Raw genomic sequence first — 22559 nt, forward strand, 5'->3', positions numbered from 1 at the left:
TCTCAAAGTGCACTGAGTGGGGTCAGCTGATACATGCACATCTGCACTAACTCTCTCCACTTAGCTAAACAGCTAGATACCCATGGAGCTAGACTGACATTATAGACATGTTTTTACTACAGAGAGGAATTCGCAATAGTACCGTATTTCCATTAGAAAACCTGGATACAAGTGTGAGAAGCCTAAAATATATATATTTTTAAATGGCTTTCGTTTAATTTTAATTGAATAAAGGAAAGACTAAACTTGAAATGATGTTTAATACTTACACCTCAAAGTCAATGTTGACAGTTCTATCGTCTCAATTTTAAAGCTAAAAAACACACGTTCTCTCAAGGTCATGAGAGGACCGGCATTAAACACTGCATCTTCTGAAGAGGGAAAAGGTCAACAACAGCTCTGTATAGCAGACTCAGCCTGAGGATATGGAGCTCTGGCAGGGATGACATCAGTCTCAGACCTCCACCACAGGAGAGTCTCTGCAGGAAATCTTCCCCCAGGAACAAAGCCCTGTTCTGGGACACGACTCAAAGGAGACCTGGATCTGTATCTTTGCTGGCCCCATGAAACAAACTTGGCAGGTGTCACCAACGTCAGTCACCCCATCAGTCGAAAGTCAGAGGGGACGGATCAGTAGGATAGGCGACTAGGAGCTGGAGGTATTTAAAGGTGCTTTGTGGCTGATGACAGTAGTGATGTGCAGTTCAAGAACAAGTAATGATTTGTTTTTCTGAGTGACATTTTGGCGTTCGTTTGACCTGCTGGCTGCAATGACTACAGCAGGATTAATAGGCACTCCTCCAGGTCATCGGTTCTGGAGATGCTCTTCGACCAACAACTAAAATAAATCATGCTGCTGGCAGAAATAACAGCTTAGAGAAGGAAAATACATGTTTGGAACTGGTAATTGATCACATGGTGCAAGAATGAACGCAAATAATTGATTATTAGAGTCTGTTCAACAAACTAACTTGAGAACGGATAGTTTGGGCTGCTGCAGTTCGAACGATATTGTGCTTATCACCCTCACGGCAGTCAAGAAATGCATTTCGCCAAGAGGCATTCATTGTAAATAAGAATTTGTTCTTAAGACTTGCCTAGTTAAATAAAAAATCTAAGTCTGTTGTAGCCACAACTAGACCTCGTTTCAAATGTATCAAGAAAATCGTATTCTATGTATAGCAATCAACAAATTAACATGGTTTAACTTTTACAAGTCTGTCACAAATGACAGCTCCAATAAGCCCCTTAAGGTGAACAATGTGAACGAGAGCCATATAGAATTATGACTCTTTCGAGTTGTCAGTTCATCGTTCACCAGTAGGGGTCCCGCGAGCATTACTGACCGAAATGAACGAAATTAGTCCAAAGATGTTATTTTTACTGAACGAGTCAAAAAGATCAGAACTTCCCATGACTAGATGACAGCCAATCTGATAACAGAGCCTGTTCCAGGTCGTTGTTCAAAATGAATTCCAGCTGCATGTAGTCATCTCCCCAGGAATCTGGGTTATTAATCTGACCTTCCTTAAACATGCTGTGAGGCGTCTTATGGGAACAGCTCAGCCGAGGAGGGGGGGGGTCCTCTACTTTCTAAGTAAATATTTTTGGACTTAAGCAAGACTTCAGAGGAACTGGGGGGGGGGGGGGGGGACCGCACGCTACTCCCAGTTAATGTTTGTGGGCTTCTTCATATTCTCCTCAATAGAAACTAATGTCACACCCAGACAACCCCTCAAGGTCTATCAATACACTGTTAATCAGAGCTTTAATAGCTTTCATTACACTCGAAACAAACCTCCTCCTACACCAGTCTATATTTCCATCTTCTCATCTGCTAAGCAATGTGGTGTGTCATAACCTGCAACTCTACCTCCCTCTATGGAGAGTCTCTTGTTAGTTGGCCCTCCCTCAGTACATACTGCAGCAGTATCCTGTGTTAGTGCTGGAATGGAACAAATGTCTGCTGCACATCCCGAAGCGCCCCAGGACTGACTAACACTGCTCTATAGCAAATCTCTCCGACGTGCTCCATATGAGTGCATCTCCTGTGTCCCAGGTGTGAGTTGTACCCAGTCTGTTCTGTGTTGAGCATTGTGGCATAGGATGGAGTGAGTGAGGACCAGGGGCGTGTTCTAAATTAGCTGATGCCATGCAACACTGCAAATTAACTGTGGCAAACACTTCACTGTGCCTGCATGCCGACCAGGCTGGGCCTTGATAAACAGACAGATCAAGGTTACTCGATAAACCAACAGTGGCCGATTGTTACCAGGGGGTGGCGCAATATTTACTGTGCCCACAAGGAGGAGGGGTAACTTCCTTCCTGGTTCTGAGGTCTTTACACAAGGCCCGGCATGATGAGAAGCTCCGCTGTGTACAGAGACTGCAGTAAATCCCAGGGGGAAATGGGAGATGGGCCGGTCTGCCTGCCGCTTCAGTAACAGACCATTTAGGGGAGGTACAGAGTCTTAAATTACCCTTCAACTCAGGCTGTTTGCCTGGCTGACACTTGACATACAGCCGTTGTTCGACATGGTCCTGGCTGAGCAGACAGGAGAACAGCATTCCCTCTGTTACACAGCAACAGCCTCTCTGAAGGCATCACTGTTTAAGCAGAGCTGGAAAGTATGGGTGGTCAAAGAGACCCCTATACACCGTGTACTTGCCAATAATATCCATTGATTAGGTTTTATGGATAAAATAGCTGGCTGAATGGGGACATAGTTCTGAGCTGAACCTGGCAGGTCACATGGTTGGTTGAGTGGGTATGTGGGTTATCCCATCACTGGGAGCTCAGACCAGGTCATGAACCATTACAGCACAGGGGAAACAAACAAAGGATGAGCTGAAGTTGGTTCTTTTTTTTCTCCCTTGATAAATAGCGTTGTTTCTGCCAAAGAAAAGTTCCTGTCTCTCCTAATGGAGCCCAGTGAGAATTGCAATCCCAGTCCCAGCACAGGCCTCCTATTGTTCTTCATTGGGACGTTATTCAGTCTTACTCGACAGCTCACGCACTGACAGGCTAGAGCACACAAACTCCCTTTTGACCAAACTGTGGGCAGCCAGAGCACACAATGTTTTTATTTTTATCTGCGGTTCTACACATGCAGCCCCATGCTTCCCTATAAATGGAAGCTTCCATTTACTGTTGCTTTTTCCCCCACTGCCTGCCAGTATCACAGGAATGACAATAAGAGAGAGGAGAGTCTTGTTCTAGAAGAACCAGTCAGTATTCTCCTGGTTGCGTCAGTAAGAGGGACTGCTGTGTGCTGTGCTGCTGTGGTTGAACATCACATGGGATCGGGCTGACTCCACACAGCACTGTTGTTTTAACAATAACTGCATTTCTGCACTACTGTCACTCGGTCTCCGGACAAACCAAAGAACTTTGTTCCGTTTGAGGAATCAATCGATGTTTAAAGCTGGTTAATGGCTTTACGTAAGCCCTCGCTGTGAAATATTGGGTTGTGGTGCAACACGGTAATGTGTGATTACAACGTATAGATTTTCTCACACACGCAGGTTGCATGTCAGTGCGCTGTCCACACAGCCTGTGTGTGACCTTAGTGTGATCTGTATGGTCCTACTTTGTGTGGAGAAGAGATGTGACACACAAGCACACACTGAATTATGCAACAGGGCACCCGCACCATCCACTTCTAGCAGCTTGGAGAGGTGACTTTGGTACAAAGAAAGAAAGGAAAAAAGTGCTGACGAACATTAGCCAATTATCGGAGACTGGGAGACAGCAAAGCTCTACAAAATTGACCGCAACCTCGCACTATCAAGTCAAAGGCCGGTCAGCCCTTAGTAAGTCTGGTCACCTTAGGACACCTGTGTTAGCAAACAATAACCAGGTGTAGTGTAACCATAGAACCCTACCCGGGACACTGATGCCAACCACTTGTCAGGTTACAATGGTGTCTGCAGATGAGACAAGCCATGACAGGCCTGTGTTGTTTTTACCCTGGAAGGAAGACTTCACACCACAGGTATGGCAGCTGTTCTAAATATTACCGATTCATGATGTTGCTAAGTACTTATGTATTTTGTCTTCAGGAACTGATGCCTGATAACTGCAGAAGACTGAAATGGGCCAGAAATGAGCCTAACATTAAGAACAACTGTTCCGTGAAACTGCGCCCATTACTCCAACAAAGACATATTGGGATTTGACAAAACAGATAATTGCCTTCTTTCCTCCCACCTAAATCATTTGCAGGCCCATTCCCAGGTTTCAAATCACATTCAACATAGCAATGAAAGCACATCACACACTCTGCCAAATGCTATCAATCCAGTCAACTGCCTCTCTTTTCCAAGTGTGAGCCAGACTGCCTGCCTCATATGGAACACATCTTCTGTCAGATTACTGTGTGTGTGTGTGGGGGGGGGACACCACACAGGAGCCCACCACTAAACACATGGGCCTGAGGGGAGACTTCTGGGAGCTGACCACATCCTTACACAAAACTGTTCCCACACAGGGTCCTCATACCCACCCCCACACCCACATCAGCTAGACCACACATCTGGGCCCAACCTGAGTCAGAGCACTCGGTCACTCAACGCCATGTACAGCCCAGCACCAGACTACTGCTAGCTAGGACGTTCCAGTTCCACTGTTTAGAATGAACCCAGCAAGTCAACCAACGGAAAAAGAAAAACATGAGTACAAAGGAGAAACCAACTCGCTTGAAGGGATTTTTCTGACAGTTAAGATGAACAAACATGTGAGTGTGGAGCTGTGTTTAGGGAAGCCTCGGTCACAGCGGTCATCTTTCAGACAGCCATTGTCTGCTTGGCAACAATATTATTTGTGTGGACAGGCCCCGCCGGCGGTGTTCTACTGCCCCAGGTCTACATGGGTGTGGGTTGGGTAGGTGGGCCAAAGCCCTAAAAGGCCTCCCTCAGCCCCACCACACATCAAGGTGAGGTCAGGTTCAGTCCTGGAATGAAAACACAAATAAAAAGGACACCCATATGAGAAGCAGCAGATGTTCCCAGTCTAACTTCTGGCATTTCAGACAAGGCTGCCTCAGGCACGGTATTCCCCACACACACACACACACACCCTCGCAAAGAATACAAATACCAACCGGCCAATTCTACTGAAAAGGACATAAGCCTTTGAGTTATTGCGTCCATACTATCCTTGTCAATCATATATTACACACATACTGTACTTTAAGGGGCTCACCTAACTTTTACAAGACAAACCTGACTTGTCTAAAGGATCCTACATTGCTTGCTCCTACCCGATCATTCAACCGCGACTCCCCCTCAACCCCGGCCTGTGATCTAACAGGCATTTATCAGCCACAGAGGAGCTGACCAATCCCCAGTCATCTGAGCAGGGAGGGAGGGCTGGTCTGGTCCCCCGGGGACTACAGGGAGAGAGGGGCTCTCATTCCTGCATTATCTCCAACCTAGCTCCCTGTCCACCCACAAACGCCCCCCCCATTCCCCTCTCTGACCCACCACAACCCCCCTCCCACCGGATGGCTACGCTTATCTTTCCTGCTCAAACCAAACAGAGGGCCGACTCAGCACACCCCAACCCCCCTCCAACAGTGTGACAGAACGGTACCTTTCCTGTGTAAAGAGATTAGGCCTAGGCTTGTAGGGCCGGGGGCCATTCTCAGGTATTTCCTACATACAACAGTAAAGATGATCACTACCCTGGGCTGGCCAAACATTATTTATACGAATCTCTACATTTATGTTATTACATTTGAGTCATTTAGTAGACACTCTTGTCCAGAGTGACTTACAGTAGGGCATTCAACTCAAGATGGCTGGGTGGGACAACCAGTCATATTAAGTACATTTTTCCTCAAAGTAGTGATCAGCTAAATCAGAGCTGGTAAATGGGAAGAGTGTCAAGCGCGAGTGTTAGTTTACGAAAGGTGTGTGTGGGGGGGGAAGGGGCAGGGACTCTGCTGTTTTCAGGGAGAAGCTAGTTTCACCATTGGAGTGCTAGGACAAAGAAGAGCTTGGACTGGGCTGAGCAGGAGCTGCCCTCCCATAGGGGTGGGAGGGCCAAGGTTGGGGTGTAGGGTTTGAGCATAGCCTGAAGGTAGGGAGGGGCAGTTCCTCTTGCTGCTCTGTAGGCAAGCACCATGATCTTGTAGTGGATGCGAGCTTCGACTGGAAGCCAGTGGAGTGTGTTGAGGAGCAGGGTGACATGAGAACCTGGGAAGGTTGAACACCAGACAGGCTGCAGCATTCTGGATATGTTGCAGGGGTTTGAACGCACAAGCTGGGAGCCCAGCCAACAGCGAGTTGCAGTAGTCCAGACAGAAGAGGACAAGTGCCTGGATTAGGGCCTTCACCGTTCCATCTACTGGGATATGATGCCACGCACCATCATTCATTAACTTGAGTAGAGGCATTTGAGGGGGGCTGGCTTGATCTCACAGGGTCAAAGATGAGTCGCCAGCACTGCCGAAAGCAGAATCTAGGAGTTTGAGCAGGACAAACAGTACCATCAGGCTTACAAAAGAGATATGTCATACACAAAGCGGGATTCTGAAATACAGGCATGTTGCAGTCCTAATGTAAGTGAAACAACCTGACATGCAATAGAACATTGTTCAAGAGAAAAGCTATTCAGGAAAGAGGATGAGGACAAAGACCGCACACCACCATGAGAACATTGACTCATTGGTTGTCATACAGAGAGAAAATGGTTCTCTGGTACACAGGCACAACAAGGCCAATGTATAGGCTACATAGTACTGTATTCACAAGGGCCATTCAACTCTAGTTTAATGAGCAAACTCCAATTGGACATCAGGAAGCCAGCAGTAGGTCCATTAGACTGGATCTGCCAGGAGGCGCGCTCTCTCAGCAGGTCGAAAATGAGAAGAGGATGTCCTGCCGTCTCTAATCTCTCTCTCTCCTACTGCATTCTGTTCCTCATCATAAGAGAAAATTGAGGTTTAATGAGTCTTTACCTTTCACAGTTCTAGAGATTTAGATGCTTTCAAACTTTAGGCTGGTCCCAAATGTGGCCATCACTCAAACTAATGGGAGGGCTGCCAACTGTCCACATAAAACAGTAGTCATCTGGACAATGTGGACTGGAGTATTAGATCTAGCCCTGAAGATTAAACATCGTTCTAATAGTTACATTATTCTCCAGAAGTATTAAAGGGGAATCCTGTATAAGGGATTTGTATGTGATGTTCACTCAAATATGCAACAATCACCAGACACCATAAAGGAAGTAGGCAAGGCACGAGTCTTACCATCTCAGGTTTCAATTCAGACTACACGTTCAGGCCAGCATCATTCTAGAGCGAAGCCAACTCCCATACCAGTCTAGCCTCTTGAGACTTGTTGTTGTTCATAAACATGCGTGACACTCAGTCACAGCCCTCTCAGCACAAACCCAGAGACATTCCACACACCACCCCGCCCACTGACAGACTGTACTAAATAAAAAAAGACACCATTCGGTAATGTGAAGGACGACCAAACTATTTAAGACAAAAACTTTTGTTTATTTTTTTTTGCAAATGGAAGGAGACATTTCCAGCAACTAAAGCACAAAGGGTGGCTGAGAGAGGTTTGAATTTCCCCTGGCTATGCAGACTCAACACAATGGGTTTTTTCCACGAGGAAAGTCCTGTAACAATAAGCCCAATATCAGACATTGGGCCTGCAAATATCAAATTTCCTCCAGTCAGAATAAGGAGTGGAATATAATACTGGGTTGTGTGATCTCTATTGGTTTGTCATATAGGCAACATGGGAGCTGAGAGGAGGGTGACAGACAAGTCATCAGCCCACAATGCCCGTCTGATCCTGTGAGGTCACACTGAGTGACAGAGTGTCTGGCTCTGAATGACAGAAGGAACAGCCAAGCAGAGGACTGGGTGTGTTGTGTGGACCAGTAAGGAGGGGGCAAGGGCTGACTGGAGTGACTGTCAGGCCTCCGAGGTTGAATGGGGTCTGCCAAGCCAAGGCCAGGGAATAGAAAATAACATTTTTGTTGAACAATCAGGAGACCACTTCTAATCTAAGCCATTTTGAATTTGGGGTGTTACCGTTTAATGCAATGTGCACCAGGCACCAGCCAGAGATGTTGGGTTAGTGGTGTTTCTCTAACGCTCATGCGATTGCAAGGTTTGCAAAAAAATGGCCAATGGATTGATGCAAATAATCATAGCAGCCTTCTGTCAGGTAGGCAACTTTTTAGTTAGCATTTCATTGAGAAGGTTTTTTGGGAAGCCTTTCCATCTACCAGAAGACCGTTATAATTAGCATTATTGCTAACGGCTACAGAAATTGTAGATCTGACACACGAGGGCACCACACAACGCACAGAGACGGGAATTCCTGTGGCGTTTCAGAAACGTTACGGAAAAAATAATCACTGATGCATTTTATTCATGTCTTATGATTAACATGGGTAAATTCATGAACTTCCCAATAAGTTCAATACATTTAGTTGATTTTCTACTAAGTGCAATGCATTTATTCAAGTTTCATATGTCACGTGCACAAGTACAGTGAAATGCCTTTCTTACAAGCTCTAAACCCAACAATGCAGTACAAAAAAAAGAACACAAACAAGAAATAAAAATAAGAACAGGAGAAAGAAAGAAGCTATATACAGGATCAGTTCCAATACCCTATTTACAATGTGCAGGGACACGAGTGATGGAGGTAGATATGTAAAGGGATAAGGTGACTTGGCAACAGGATGTAAGAGAATTTATGCTGCTGCTACTCTGTTTAAGATTGTACGTGTGTGTGTGTGCGCGAGATCCACATCAGAATAACAGGATCAGGGAGAGGCAGAGACGCATTCACATGAAAGCACCTGTGGTAACGGCATAGGAAAAATAAAGTCACCGTCCTTACCATATCATGTGACCAATTAGCCAAAGTGCAACATTTGTTAATGGAAATGTGTTCTGCTTTGGATCACTCAACATAATACAGCATCAGGCATAGATTAGACAGACCAGGAAGTGTAATAGCCAGTCTGGCCATGAGATAAGGGCCATAATTCCATTTGAAGCCAGTAAGACAAGTTGTGTTTGTGATCTTTGGGCCACTTCCTAATGAACTGAGAGCCATTATGCTAACAGAGCTTTCTCAGCTAAATACAGTCACACACAGGCAGCCAGCCTTGAGCAGTGACATAGAACTCATTTACAGCATTATCTCCCAGTAGAGGAGACGGAGGAGAGCGGGATGTACAGATTTATTAAGAGAAGAGAGGAGGAGACACAGGTAGACACACGCTCAGTAGGATACATGAGGCGAGCCAGCCCAACTCTCAGCATCCCCTTCAAGTCAAATGCGGTGCCCTCCAACAGTTCAGCCAATACTAGGCGAGTCATCTTGTAAACTGTACAACACCAGAAGCAGTAATCATATTTTACAATGAATGTCTCAAACTTTAAGCAGGTAATAATTTGGCCCATTGAAGAGTAGCCAAGTGTTGGCCAGTATTTTATTTATTTTACCTTTATTTAACTAGGCATTTTCAATGACGGCCTTGGAACAGTGGGTTAACTACCTTGTTCAGGGGCAGAACGACAGATTTTTACCTTGTCAGCTGGGGGATTCGATCCTGCAACCTTTCGGTTATTAGTACAACACTCTAACCACTAGGCTACCTGCCGCCCCAGTATGAGCCGCAACAAACAGTCACAGAGGGAATGACTGATCCAAATACACAGTCAGAATGTGCTAATCCCAGACAGCCCACTCCCAGGTTCCCACATATAACCACTCTCTGGATTATAAACTCACAAATTACAGCTGTTGGACCTGTGGGTAACTGTGTCTATTCTGTGTAAAGTATAACTACAGTACACAGCAAGCACACACACAAGGATGCTTCAGTTGTGTGTGTACATTTCCTGAACAAAAATATATATTTTTAAACGCTACAAGTGTTGGTTCCATGTTTCATGAGCTGAAATAAGAGATCCCAGAAATGTTCCATACGCACAAAAAGCTTATTTCTCTCAATTTCTGCACAAATTTGTTACATTCCTGATTGTGAACATTTCTCCTTTGTCAAGATAATCCATCCACCTGACAGGTGTGGGTGTGGCATATCAAGAAGCTGATTAAACAGCATGATCATTACACAGGTCAACATTGTGCTGGGGACAATAAGACCACTAAAATGTGCAGTTTTGTCACACAACAGAATGTTGATACGGACTGGTTTTCTGATCTACGCACCTATTTATTTTTATGCATCTGTGACCAACAGAACTGTATCCCCAGTCATATGAAATTCATAGATTAGGGCCTAATTTGTTTATTTTAATTGACTGATTTCCTTATATGAACTGTAACTCAGTAATATGACTTGCCTAGTTAAAAATAGGTTAATAAAATCATTGAAATTGTTGCATGCTGCATTTATATTTTTGTTCAGTGTATTTCAATGCAGGGGAAAATCTCCATGGAGATGGTAAACAGGAAATGAAAGTGTAAAGACAATCAGTGTGACAAATCTAACAATGGCTTTGATCAATTTAAATCTTAAGACTTGATGAAGCAAGACAGGCACCATTGGTTGAGATTCTGCTCGTGTATTTATGGTGATAGTTTTGAGGTAAAGAACCTACATCAAACCACATTTTATTGGTCACATACACATGGTTAGCAGATGTTAATGCAAGTGTGGCGATATGCTTGTGCTTCTAGTTCCGACCGTGCAGTAATATCTAACAAGTAATCTAACAATTTCACAACAACTACCTTATACACACACACAAGTGTAAAGGAATGAATAAGAATATGTACATATAAATATATAGATGAATGATGGTTGTGCAGCATAGACAAGATGCAGTAGATGGTATAGAGTACAGTATATACATATGAGATGAGTAATGTAGGATATGTAAACATTATATGAAGTGGCATTGTTTAAAGTGACTAGTGATACATTTATTACATCCAATTTTGAATTATTAAAGTGGCTAGAGATTTGAGTCAGTATGTTGGCAGCAGCCACTCAATGTTAGTGATGGCTGTTTAACAGTCTGATGGCCTTGAGATAGAAGCTGTTTTTCAGTCTCTCGGTCCCAGCTTTGATGCACCTGTAATGACTTCACCTTCTGGATGATAGCGGGGTGAACAGGCAGTGGCTCGGGTGGTTGTTGTCCTTGATGATCTTTATGGCCTTCCTGTGACATCGGGTGGTGTAGGTGTCCTGGAGAGCAGGTAGTTTGCCCCCAGTGATGCGTTGTGCAGACCTCACTAACCTCTGGAGAGCCTTACGGTTATGGGTGGAGCAGTTGCCGTACCAGGTGGTGATACAGCCCGACAGGATGCTCTCAATTGTGCATCTGTAAAAGCTTGAGTGTTTTTGGTGACAAGCCAAATATCTTCAGCCTCCTGATGTTGAAGAGGCACTGCTGCACCTTCTTCACCACACTGTCTGTGTGGGTTGACCATTTTAGTTTGTCCGTGATGTGTACGCCTAGGAACTTAAACTTTCCACCTTCTCCACTAATGTCCCGTCGATGTGGACAGGGTCTTGAGCTTAATGTCGAGTATGGAGGGTACTACAGTGTTAAATGCTAAGCTGTAATTGATTAACAGAATTCTTACATAGGTATTCCTCTTGTCCAGATAGGTTAGGGCAGTGTGATTGCGTCATCTGTGGACCTATTGGGGCGGTACGCAAATTGGAGTGGGTCTAGGGTGTCAGGTAGGGTGGAGGTGATATGATCCTTGACTAGTCTCTCAAAGCACTTCATGATGACAGAAGTGAGTGCTACGGGTCGATAGTCGTTTAGCTCAGTTACCTTAGCTTCCTTGGGAACAGGAACAATGGGTGGTCCTCTTGAAGCATGTGGGAACAGCAGCCTCGGATAGGGATTGATTGAATAGGTCAGTAAACACACCAGCCAGCTGGTCTGCGCATACTCGGAGGACACGGCTAGGGATGCCGTCTGGGCCGGCAGCCTTGTGAGGGTTAACACGTTTAAATGTTTTACTCATGTTGGCCGCGGTGAAGGAGATGCCACAGACGTCCGTGTCTGTGACGGGGCTGGTTTTCTTTTTGTAATTTGTGATTGACTGTAGAACCTGCCACATACGTCTCGTGTCTGAGCCGTTGAATTGCAACTCTACTTTGTCTCTATACTGACGCTTAGCTTGTTTGATTGACTTGAGAGAATAGCTACACTGATTGTATTCAGTCATGTTTCCAGTCGTCTTGCCATGATTAAAAGCAGTGGTTCGCACTTTCAGTTTTGCGCGAATGCTGCAATCAATCCACGGTTTCTGATTGGGGAAGGTTTAATAGTCACTGTGGTTACAACATCACCGATGCACTTGCTAATAAACTCGCTCACCGAATCAGCGCATACATCAATGTTGTTGTCAGAGGCTGTCCGGAACATATCCCAGTCCACGTGATCTTGAAGCGTGGAATCAGATTGGTCGGACCAGCGTTGAACAGACCTGAGCACGGGCATTTCCTGTTTTAGTTTCCCTCTATAGGCTGGGAGCAACAAAATGGAGTCGGAGTCAGATTTTCCGAAAGGAGGGCGAGGGAGGGCTTTGTATGCGTTGCAGAAGTTAGAGTAGCAATGATCCAGAATACTGCCAGCCCGGGTTGCGCATTCGATACCCTGATAAAACAAGGCTCCCTAAATTTCAAATTAGCTTTGTTAAAATCCCCAGCTACAATAAATGCAGCCTCAACATATGTGGTTTACAGTTTATATAGAGTCCAATGAAGTTCTTTCAGGGCCATCGAGGTGTTTGCTTGGGGAGGGATATACATGGCTGTGATTATAATCGAAGAGAATTATCTTGGTAGATAATGCGGTCGGCATTTGATTGTAAGGAATTCTAGGTCAGGTGAACAAAAGGACTAGGGTTCCTGTATGTTGTTATGATCACACCACAACTTGTTAATCATGACACGGAACCCAAACTGGCTGTGCATGTGCGCCATCGTGCATAAATGTATTTTGTCCCCCCACACCAAACACGATCACGACACGCAGGTTAAAATATCAAAACAAACTCTGAACCAATTACATTCATTTGGGGACAGGTCGAAAAGCATTAAACATGTATGGCAATTTAGCTAGTTAGCTTCCACTTGCTAGCTAATTTGTCCTATTTAGCTAGCTTGCTGTTGCTAGCTAATTTGTCCTGGGATATAAACATTGAGTTGTTATTTTACCGGAAATGCACAAGGTCCTCTACTCCGACAATTAATCCACATAAAACGGTCAACCGAATCGTTTCTAGTCATCTCTCCTCCTTCCAGGTTTTTACATCTTTGAACTTCTATGGTGATTGGCATCTAAACTTCCATAGTATTTCCACAACGACCGGCAACAAAGTTCATCTTTCAATCACCCACGTGGGTATAACCAATGAGGAGATGGCACGTGGGTACCTGCTTCTATAAACCAATTAGGAGATGGGAGAGGCAGGACTTGCAGCGCGATCTGCGTCAGAAATAGGAATGACTTCTATTTTAGCCCTTGGCAACGAAGACGCTTGTTGATGCTTGCAGGCAGTGTGGGTGCAATAATTGAATAACATAGATTCCTACATTTATTTTGCGACACGAGCGGTGTAGTCTGGGTATAAGGAATACACCCCCCCCTTCTTACCAGAGAGATGTTTGTTTCTGTCGGCACGATGCATGAAGAATCCGGGTGGCTGTACCGACTCTGATAACGTATCCCGAGTGAGCCATGTTTCCGTGAAACAGAGAATGTCACCATCTCTGATGTCTCTCTGGAAGGCAACCCTTGCTCGAATTTCATCTACCTTATTGTCAAGAGACTGGACATTGGCGAGTAGTATACTCGGGAGCGATGTGCCCGTCTCCGGAGCCTGACCAGAAGACCACTCAGTCTGCCCCTTTTGTGGAGCTGCTGTTTTGGGACGCCTACTTGGATCCGATTCATTGTCCTGGGTGGTGGTCCAAACAGAGGATTCACTTCAGGAAAGTCGTATTCCTGGTCGTAATGTTGGTAAGTTGCTCTTCTATCCAATAGTTCTTCCTGGCTGTATGTAATAACACTTGAGATTTCCTGGGCTAACAATGCAAGAAATAATACATTAAAAAATCTAAATACTGCATAGTTTCCTAAGAACGCAAAGCGAGGCGACCATCTCTGTCAGGGCATTAATGTTCAGTGCACTCAGAAGGTATTCAGACCTCTTGAATTTTTCCAAATGTTATTACGTTATAGCCTTATTCGAAAATTGATTAAATAAAAAAAAATCCTCAATCTACACACACTTCCCCATAATGACAAATCAGAAACTGGTTGAGAATTTTTTTAACATTTCTGCAGCATTGAAGATCCAAGAACACAGTGGACTCAATCACTCTTAAATGGAAGAAATGTGGAACCACCAAGACTCTTCTTAGAGCTGGCCGCCATGCCAAACTGAGCAATCGGGGGAGAAGGGCCTTGGTCAGGAAGGTGACCAACAACCCAATGGTCACTCTGACAGAGCTCCTATGTGGAGATGGGAGAACCTTCCAAAAAGACAACCATCTCTACAGCCCTCCACCAATCAGGCCTTGATGGTAGAGTGGCCAGACAAAAGCCACTCCTCAGTAAAAAAGGCACATGACAGTCCGCTTGGAGTTTTCCCAAAAGGCACCTAAACAAGATTCTCTGGTCTGATGAAACTAAGATTGAACTCTTGGCCTGAATACCAACCGTTACGTCTGAAGGAAACCAGGCACCGCTCATAACCTGGCCAATACCATCCATACGGTGAAGCATGGTGGTGGCAGCATCATGCTGTGGGGATGTTTTTCAGCGGCAGGGACTGGGAGACAAGTCAGGATTGAGGGAAAGATGAACGGAGCAAAATACAGAGAGAGATCCTTGATGAAAACCACTTCTAGAGCGCTCAGGACCTCAGACTGGGGCGAAGGTTCAACTTCCAACAGGGCAACGATCCTAAGCACACAACCAAGGAGTGCAAATGTAAAACTTCAGTTGTGTGTGTGTGTGTGTATATATATATATATATACAAAAAAATCTAAAAACCTGTTTTTGCTTTGTCATTATGGGGTAGTGTGTGTGTGGAAAAGTGAAGGTGTCTGAATAGATTCTGATTGCACTGTATATCCAATACACTCTTCAAAACAACACATATCATGGGGCTTTCTATGAAACCACAATCCTTCACACAACCTCCAATGTATGAGTTAATATAACAGTTTGTGGTGAATTGGCACAGAGATTAATGTATAATGTTCTGTTGGTATCGATTTTGTCCACTTTGCCGAGAAGGCACAAAGAAAAATGTCTGGTGCTGTGCTCATCACTAGTATGATGCTGCCATGGTGATAGTGAGCCAGCAACAAGCAGGGTGGGGAGTAACGGATTACAAAGAAAACTAACTAATACGTTATGTTAGCAGCAAAAATATTGTAATCAGATTACAGATACTATTGAAAACCCAGATGCTTAACCTGTTCAACCTATGGGGGCGCTATGTCATTATTGGATAAAAAGACGTGCCCGTTTTAAGCGCAATATTTTGTCACGAAAAGATGCTCGACTATGCATGGAATTGACAGCCTTGGAAAGACAAAACTCTGACGTCTCCAAAACTGCAAAGATATTATCTGCGAGTGCCCCAGAACTAATGCAACAGGCGAAACCAAGATGAAGTTTCATACAGGAAATGCCCCAGATTCTGAAGGCGCTGTGTTCCAATGTCTCCTTATATGGCTGTGAATGCGCCAGGAATGAGCCTGCGGTTTCTGTCTATTCCCCGAGGTGTCTGCAGCATTGTGACGTGTTTGTAGGCATATCATTGGAAGATTGACCATAAGAGACTACATTTATCTGGTGTCCCGCCCGGTGTCCTATGTGCGTAATCTGTAGGTCCATGCGCGTTCCATTTCTTCAGAAGAGAAAGTAAACTGCCACGGTGGATTTTATCGTCGATAGATATGTGAAAAACACCTTGAGGATTGATTCTAAACATCGGTTTGCCATGTTTCTGTCGATATTATGGAGTTAATTTGGAAAAAAAAGTTTGCGTTTTAATGACTTAATATATATATATATATTTTTTTTTCCTCCCCAAATGTGATGAACAAAACGGAGCGATTAGTCGACACAAATAATATTTTGTAAAAACGGAACATTTGCTATCTAACAGAGTCTCCTCATTGAAAACAAGTTCTTCAAAGGTAAATTATTTTATTTGAATTCTTTTCTGTTTTTTGTGGAAAATGTTGCATGCTGAATGCTAGGCTTAATGCTATGCTAGGCTATCAATACTCTTACACAAATGCTTGTTTAGCTATGGTTCAAAAGCATATTTTGAAAATCTGAGATGACAGTGTTGTTAACAAAAGGCTAAGCTTGAGAGCAAATAGATTCATTTCATTTCATTTGCGATTTTCATGAATAGTTAACGTTGTGTTATGCTAATGAGCTTGCGGATAGATTTACACAATCCTGGATACAGGTTTTTTTCCGTAGCTAAACGTGACGCAGAAAACGGAGCGATTTGTCCTAAACAAATAATCTTTCAGGAAAAACTGAACATTTGCTATCTGAGAGTCTCCTCATTGAAAACATCCGAAGTTCTTCAAAGGTAAATTATTTTATTTGAATTCTTTTCTGGTTTTTGTGGAAAATGTTGCATGCTGAATGCTAGGCTTAATGCAATGCTAGGCTATCAATACTCTTACACAAATGCTTGTTTAGCTATTGTTCAAAAGCATATTTTGAAAATCTGAGATGACAGTGTTGTTAACAAAAGGCTAAGCTTGAGAGCAAATAGATTAATTTCATTTCATTTGCGATTTTCATGAATAGTTAACATTGCGTTATGGTAATGAGCTTGAGGCTGTAGTCACGATACCGGATCCGGGGTGGCTCGACGCAAGAAGTTAAATTGATGATTACTTTTAAATTCAGAAACAATGTTTATGCGGGAAAAAAATGGTGCTTTCTCAATGACATTCAAATCAGCATTGAAAAAAGGCGCAAGTTTACATTTGTTCAAGTCTGACCAAAAATCAGAGACTACTATGATGACACACCAAATGTGTTTGATGGATCGCGGGAAAAGAGCAAGTACAGGCTTTTGTAGAACATGCTTTTGTAGGCTACAGCCCAAGCCATGTCTTCCAATGGTGAGACTGCCTTCAGCATCAAAAGATTATCCAACTTGATTAAACGCTTGGAGGTAAGGATAACAGTGGTGGTGTAGTCTATGGCGATACGGATATCACTTATTATTGATATCTACATTGCACATTGATGTGAATCACACTGCTGCTCTGTCATTTTTCTATTTGCGCCTTACGGATTGTGGATGGCTGTTCACAAATCTAAATGTGTATTTGAACCAAATAATTGTTAAATTCAAGAAGTCTAAGCTGCCTATCAATCATTGTTTTTGAAACCAGTGAACAGCCAGTAAAAAATGCACTCTTGCAACAGCTGCATAACGCAGATCCCAGCCTATGGAATAAAAGTGAGGCATTCAGAGCTACAGGCAGTCAGATTTGGGTATGTCATTTTTGGCAAAACTTGGAGAAAAGAAAAGGTGTCCAATCCTTAAGAAGCTGTTAAGGGGGAAGTAATCTAAAAGTAACTGAATGTAATCAGATTATGTTACTGAGTTTGGGTAATCCAAAAGTTACATTACCGATTACAATTTGATAGGTACCTAGTAATGGATTACATTTAGAAAGTAACCTACCCAACCCTGGCAACAAGTCGCATGCTAGAGAGGGCTGCAGGACAAGAACCTCTCATGTTATACATGACCTGGAGAAATAACACCCCCCTTCTCAAGGCCACCTGATATCAGTCTTTTGCTAGTGGATGTTGAAAGCAGATAAATTAACAAGGTATTTCACTTTGTCCTTGTTTAAGGCAGAACACAACAACAGCATGGTTAAAAACAAACTGGGAATAAACATTATCTATCAAAGGGTCAGATGTTCCGTTTGAATATACATTATGTTGCTCTGATCACTAACTCAGTGCTCTTTCCATTCAAAATATAACAAAAACTAGCTGTGCTTTAATTTGGTTGGTAGCAGTAGCACACAAAAGAGACGGGCGCTTAATTTCTGGCCAATCCAACCCATAGTCAACATACGCAGCATTCCCCAGGATCACAGTCGGCACACATTGCACACAGAGGGCGGATATGATAGGTTCTAAAAGGTGAACCGTTCCACTGACACCAACAATCAAATCACTGGCTTCCACATGGATGGAATGGAAACCTGGATTACGACAAAACTGTTTTCTGACAAACAGACCCAACCATCTGACAGGATGCAGTGCTCCACAGGGCTTTGATTTGGGCCAGTCAAAAGTTTCCATCCACCCTCTCCCAAGCCATGCAGCTAATGAGGATCAATACGAAGTTGGTGAGGAAAATGCTGTTTGGTTGGTTTTAAAATGTAAGCCTTTAAGACTGCTGGTACTGTATTTTGGCCCTACTCCAGAGGATAGAGACTTGGTCAGCAGTTACAACTAGTTGAATATCTTATTGCATTGATCAAGACTATTAAGGGGAGAGGGAAAAAATGAAGTGAATTCCACAGGACATAGAGGAAAGAGATACACTGACCCACCTGCTTTAAAATATCCAGCCATGGGGTCATGCTATAAAACCATGTCATTAACATCTTTGCAAAAAATGTATACTTTTTTGGCTTAAGGAGCAGTTGTCACACATGGGCTAAAAATTACATAGAAGCCTTGATTAGAGGTTGACCGATTATGATTTTTTTTAACACTTATACCGATTATTGGAGGACCAAAAAAAGCTGATACCGATTAATTGGACAATTTAAAAAATATATATATTTGTAATAATGACAATTACAACAACACTGAATGAACACTTATTTTAACTTCATATTATACATCAATAAAATCTATTTAGCACTCAAATAAAATGAAAGTTTAAATTTGGTTTAAATAATGCAAAAACAACGTGTTGGAGAAGAAAGTAAAAGTGCAATATGTGCCATGTAAAAAAGCAAACGTTTAAGTTCCTTGCTCAGAACATGAGAACATATGAAAGCTGGTGGTTCCTTTAATATTCCAAGGTAAGAAGTTTTAGGTTGAGGTTATTATATGAATTATAGGACAATTTCTCTCTATACAATTTGTATTGCATATACCTTTGACTATTGGATGTTCTTATAGGCACTTTAGTATTGCCAGTGTAACAGTATAGCTTCCGTCCCTCTCCTCGCCCCTACCTGGGCTCGAACCAGGAACACATCGACAACAGCCACACTCGAAGCAGCGTTACCCATCGCACCACAAAAGGGGAACAACCACTCCAAGTCTCAGAGCAAGTGACATTTGAAACGCTATTAGTGCGCACCCCGCTTACTAGCTAACCATTTCACATCGGTTACACCAGCCTAATCTCGCGAATTGATAGGAATTGATAGGCTTGATGTCAAACAGCTCAATGCTTGAAGCACAGCGACGAGCTGCTGGCAAAACGCACGAAAGTGCTGTTTGAATGAATGCTTAATAGCCTGCTGGTGCCTACCACCGCTCGGTCAAACTGCTCTATCAAATCATAGACTTAATTATAACATAATAACACACAGAAATACGAGCCTTATGTCATTAATATGGTCGAATCTGGAAACTATCATCTCGAAAACAAAACGTTTATTACTCCAGTGAAACACGGAACCGTGCCGTATTTTATCTAACGGGTGGCATCCATAAGTCTAAATATTCCTGTTACATTGCACAACCTTCAATGTTATGTCATAATTACGTAAAATTCTGGCAAATTAGGCGGCCCAAACTGTTGCATAAACCCTGACTCTGCGTGCAATGAACGCAAGAGAAGTGACACAATTTCACCTGGTTAATTTTGCCTGCTAACCTGGATTTCTTTTAGCAAAATATGCAGGTTTAAAAATATGTACTTCTGTGTATTGATTTTAAGAAAGGCATTGATGTTTATGGTTAGGTACATTCATGCAACGATTGTGCTTTTTTCGCAAATGCGCTTTTGTTAAATCATCCCCCGTTTGGCAAAGTTGGCTGTCTTTGGTTAGGAAGAAATAGTCTTCACAGAGTTTGTAACGAGCCAGGTTAGCAGGCAATATGAACTAAATATGCAGGTTTAAAAATATATACTTGTGTATTGATTTTAAGAAAGGCATGGATGTTTATGGTTAGGTACACATTGGAGCAAGACAGACCTTTTTCGCAACTATGCACCGCATCGATAAATGCAACGCAGGACACGCTAGATAAACTAGTAATATCATCAACCATGTGTAGTTAACTAGTGATTATGATTGATTGATTTTTATAAGATAAGTTTAATGCTAGCTAGCAACTTACCCTGGCTTCTTACTGCATTCGTGTAACAGGCAGTCTCCTCGTGGAGTGCAATGTAATCAGAGCGTTGGACTAGTTAACTGTAAGGTTGCAAGATTGAATCCCTGAGCTGACAAGGTAAAAATCTGTCATTCTGCCCCTGAACAAGGCAGTTAACCCACCGTTCCTAGGCCATCATTGAAAATAAGAATGTGTTCTTAACTGACTTGCCTAGTTATATAAAATTATAAATAAAGGTGTGTAAAAAAATAAAAAAAACATTTCGGCCAAATTGGTGTCCAAAAATACCTATTTGCGATTGTTATGAAAACTAGAAATCGGCCCTAATTAATCTGCGATTCCAATGAATCAGTCAACCTCTAGGCTTGATGCAGAATGTTATTATGTTAATGACATCCAACAATCTCTAACATTTTGTTGGCAAGTTCGTGAGCAATGGAGGAAATACAAAATACTAACTCAGGACTACAGGAACACAGCAGCAACAGTTAGGCCTAGCTGACAGTGAGGCTGTCCTTCTGTCCAAAGCTAATTAATCGGATCAGAGGGGACCCCCATCACCCCCAATGCTTTGACTTGTCTTGCAACTCGGAGCAAGGAGGTGGGGTTAGCTGGCTGCTGCGCGCCTAAAAAACACTTTACCCCATGTAGCAAACTGTACACACAAACACATATTAGCTAGATCTGAAACCCATCAGACAAAAACAACAACCACGTGCGTGTTGGATGCAATAAATATAAACACGACAGGAGACGCAAAAACACGACTCATTTTAGTAGCTAGTATAGATTAGAAAAGCGATAACTAGCTAGCCAACCATCATCATAAATGGTCAGTGTCAGACCATTTAACGATAGCCTAGCTAGCTAGCCAGCCATCTGGCTATATTGAGACACCCAGTAACAGGTTAAACACTTAACATTGTCTTAGCAAACACTTATTTGATATAGTAGAAGTAATGCTTATTGACACCAACTAGATACCTTACGGCCTAGTGACATAGCTACATGATGAGTGGCAAAGAACATGGCTTTAATGAGTAACGTTATGTTCCTTTAGTTCATTACTGACTGGGCTAGTCATCATCCCAACTCAACACTCTCGATAACGTTAGAATGATATCTAAGCTAGCTAACTAAAGAAGCCGGTGTTTAAATTTGCTGCTATCCATAATCATGGTGCTGACCAAATGACAATCTAGCGACATGAGCTTACTACTGTTAGCTAATGTGTGCTTCACTTGTTTACAATGTGAACGTAGCTATTTTTTTAACCAGCACAAGAAATGCAATACAATACAATTGTTTGTCTATCTGTAAATAGCGAGATTTGGAGTCGTGATTTTCCAGGTAACCGTCCACGTTGGATTGCATCTGTGTGTGTTTAGATGCTAGCTAGCTTGGTAGCGAATAGTGAAGTGTGACTGCAAGTTTACAATCTATTGCATCAATTACTGTATTCACCTCGTCCGCCATTGCATGCACTTGCCACAGCTATAAACCGGAGCGTGCTGCTGGTGGTGAGCAAGAAAACAGACTCGAACTGTCTTTCTAGCTAGCTCTCAAACATTACGTTAGCTGGCGCCAATGATCCTGTTGTCAGGTTGGTTAGCTCAGTAGCTAGTTTGATTTGCGATTAAAGGTGTGGATAATTTGTTTTTCGAGTTTGAGACAGTGTTGTGGTCATTTGACAATTTCAATAATACTATACAGGTATTTGTTAACAAATGTGTTTGGTTGACAGTGTTTCACAATTCATTATCAGACTAGAGAATCCGCACGCGTATCCTCTGGTCTTCTTCCCACTTAGGAATGATTGCCTCTCTCCCGACGGGTGCGGCCTGTGCTCAGGGAAGGTCCACGGACTCACCTCGGTGGGTTGGCTGATCTCGAACAGGTCAAGCCGGTTGGCGTTCCAGTGGTTAATGATATCGGCTAGTTTCCGCCGCTCCTCCTCCCTGCTCCCCGACATTCTGAATCCCGAATGACTCTATACTGAAGAAAAATCCCCTTACTACAGCGATAAAAAAAAGCCTCTGATCCGATAACTTCACGAAAAAAATGCACCCAGTATCTGGGCTCTATACCGTTCGAGTGTTTCGCTGTCACCGGTAGCTGTACCTCTTGCGGACCGCTCCTGCTGTTTCCGCGTTCTCCTCTCTCGCTTACCGCACCCGGTTCTCTCTCCCCGGGAAGCAAAT

General features: G+C 43.2%; 1 protein-coding gene across 20 annotated transcripts in view; it reads right to left on the reverse strand.

The window, feature by feature from the left end:
- Positions 1–22559, reverse strand: part of LOC115107737 (afadin-like) — a 121907-nt gene extending 99348 nt beyond the window's left edge. For 17 of the 20 annotated variants that reach the window (XM_029631343.2, XM_065008769.1, XM_029631339.2 and 14 more), the window contains exon 1: positions 22229–22558. In XM_029631343.2, coding sequence (XP_029487203.1) covers positions 22229–22330 — 102 coding nt within the window. In that variant the 5' untranslated portion in view covers positions 22331–22558. Of the gene's footprint in view, positions 1–22228 lie in introns of all 20 variants that reach the window. The other 3 variants (XM_029631327.2, XM_029631326.2, XM_029631338.2) reach the window with 3 other exon arrangements.

This window comes from Oncorhynchus nerka, linkage group LG24, assembly GCF_034236695.1.
Source record: "Oncorhynchus nerka isolate Pitt River linkage group LG24, Oner_Uvic_2.0, whole genome shotgun sequence".
Lineage (NCBI taxonomy): Eukaryota > Metazoa > Chordata > Actinopteri > Salmoniformes > Salmonidae > Oncorhynchus > Oncorhynchus nerka.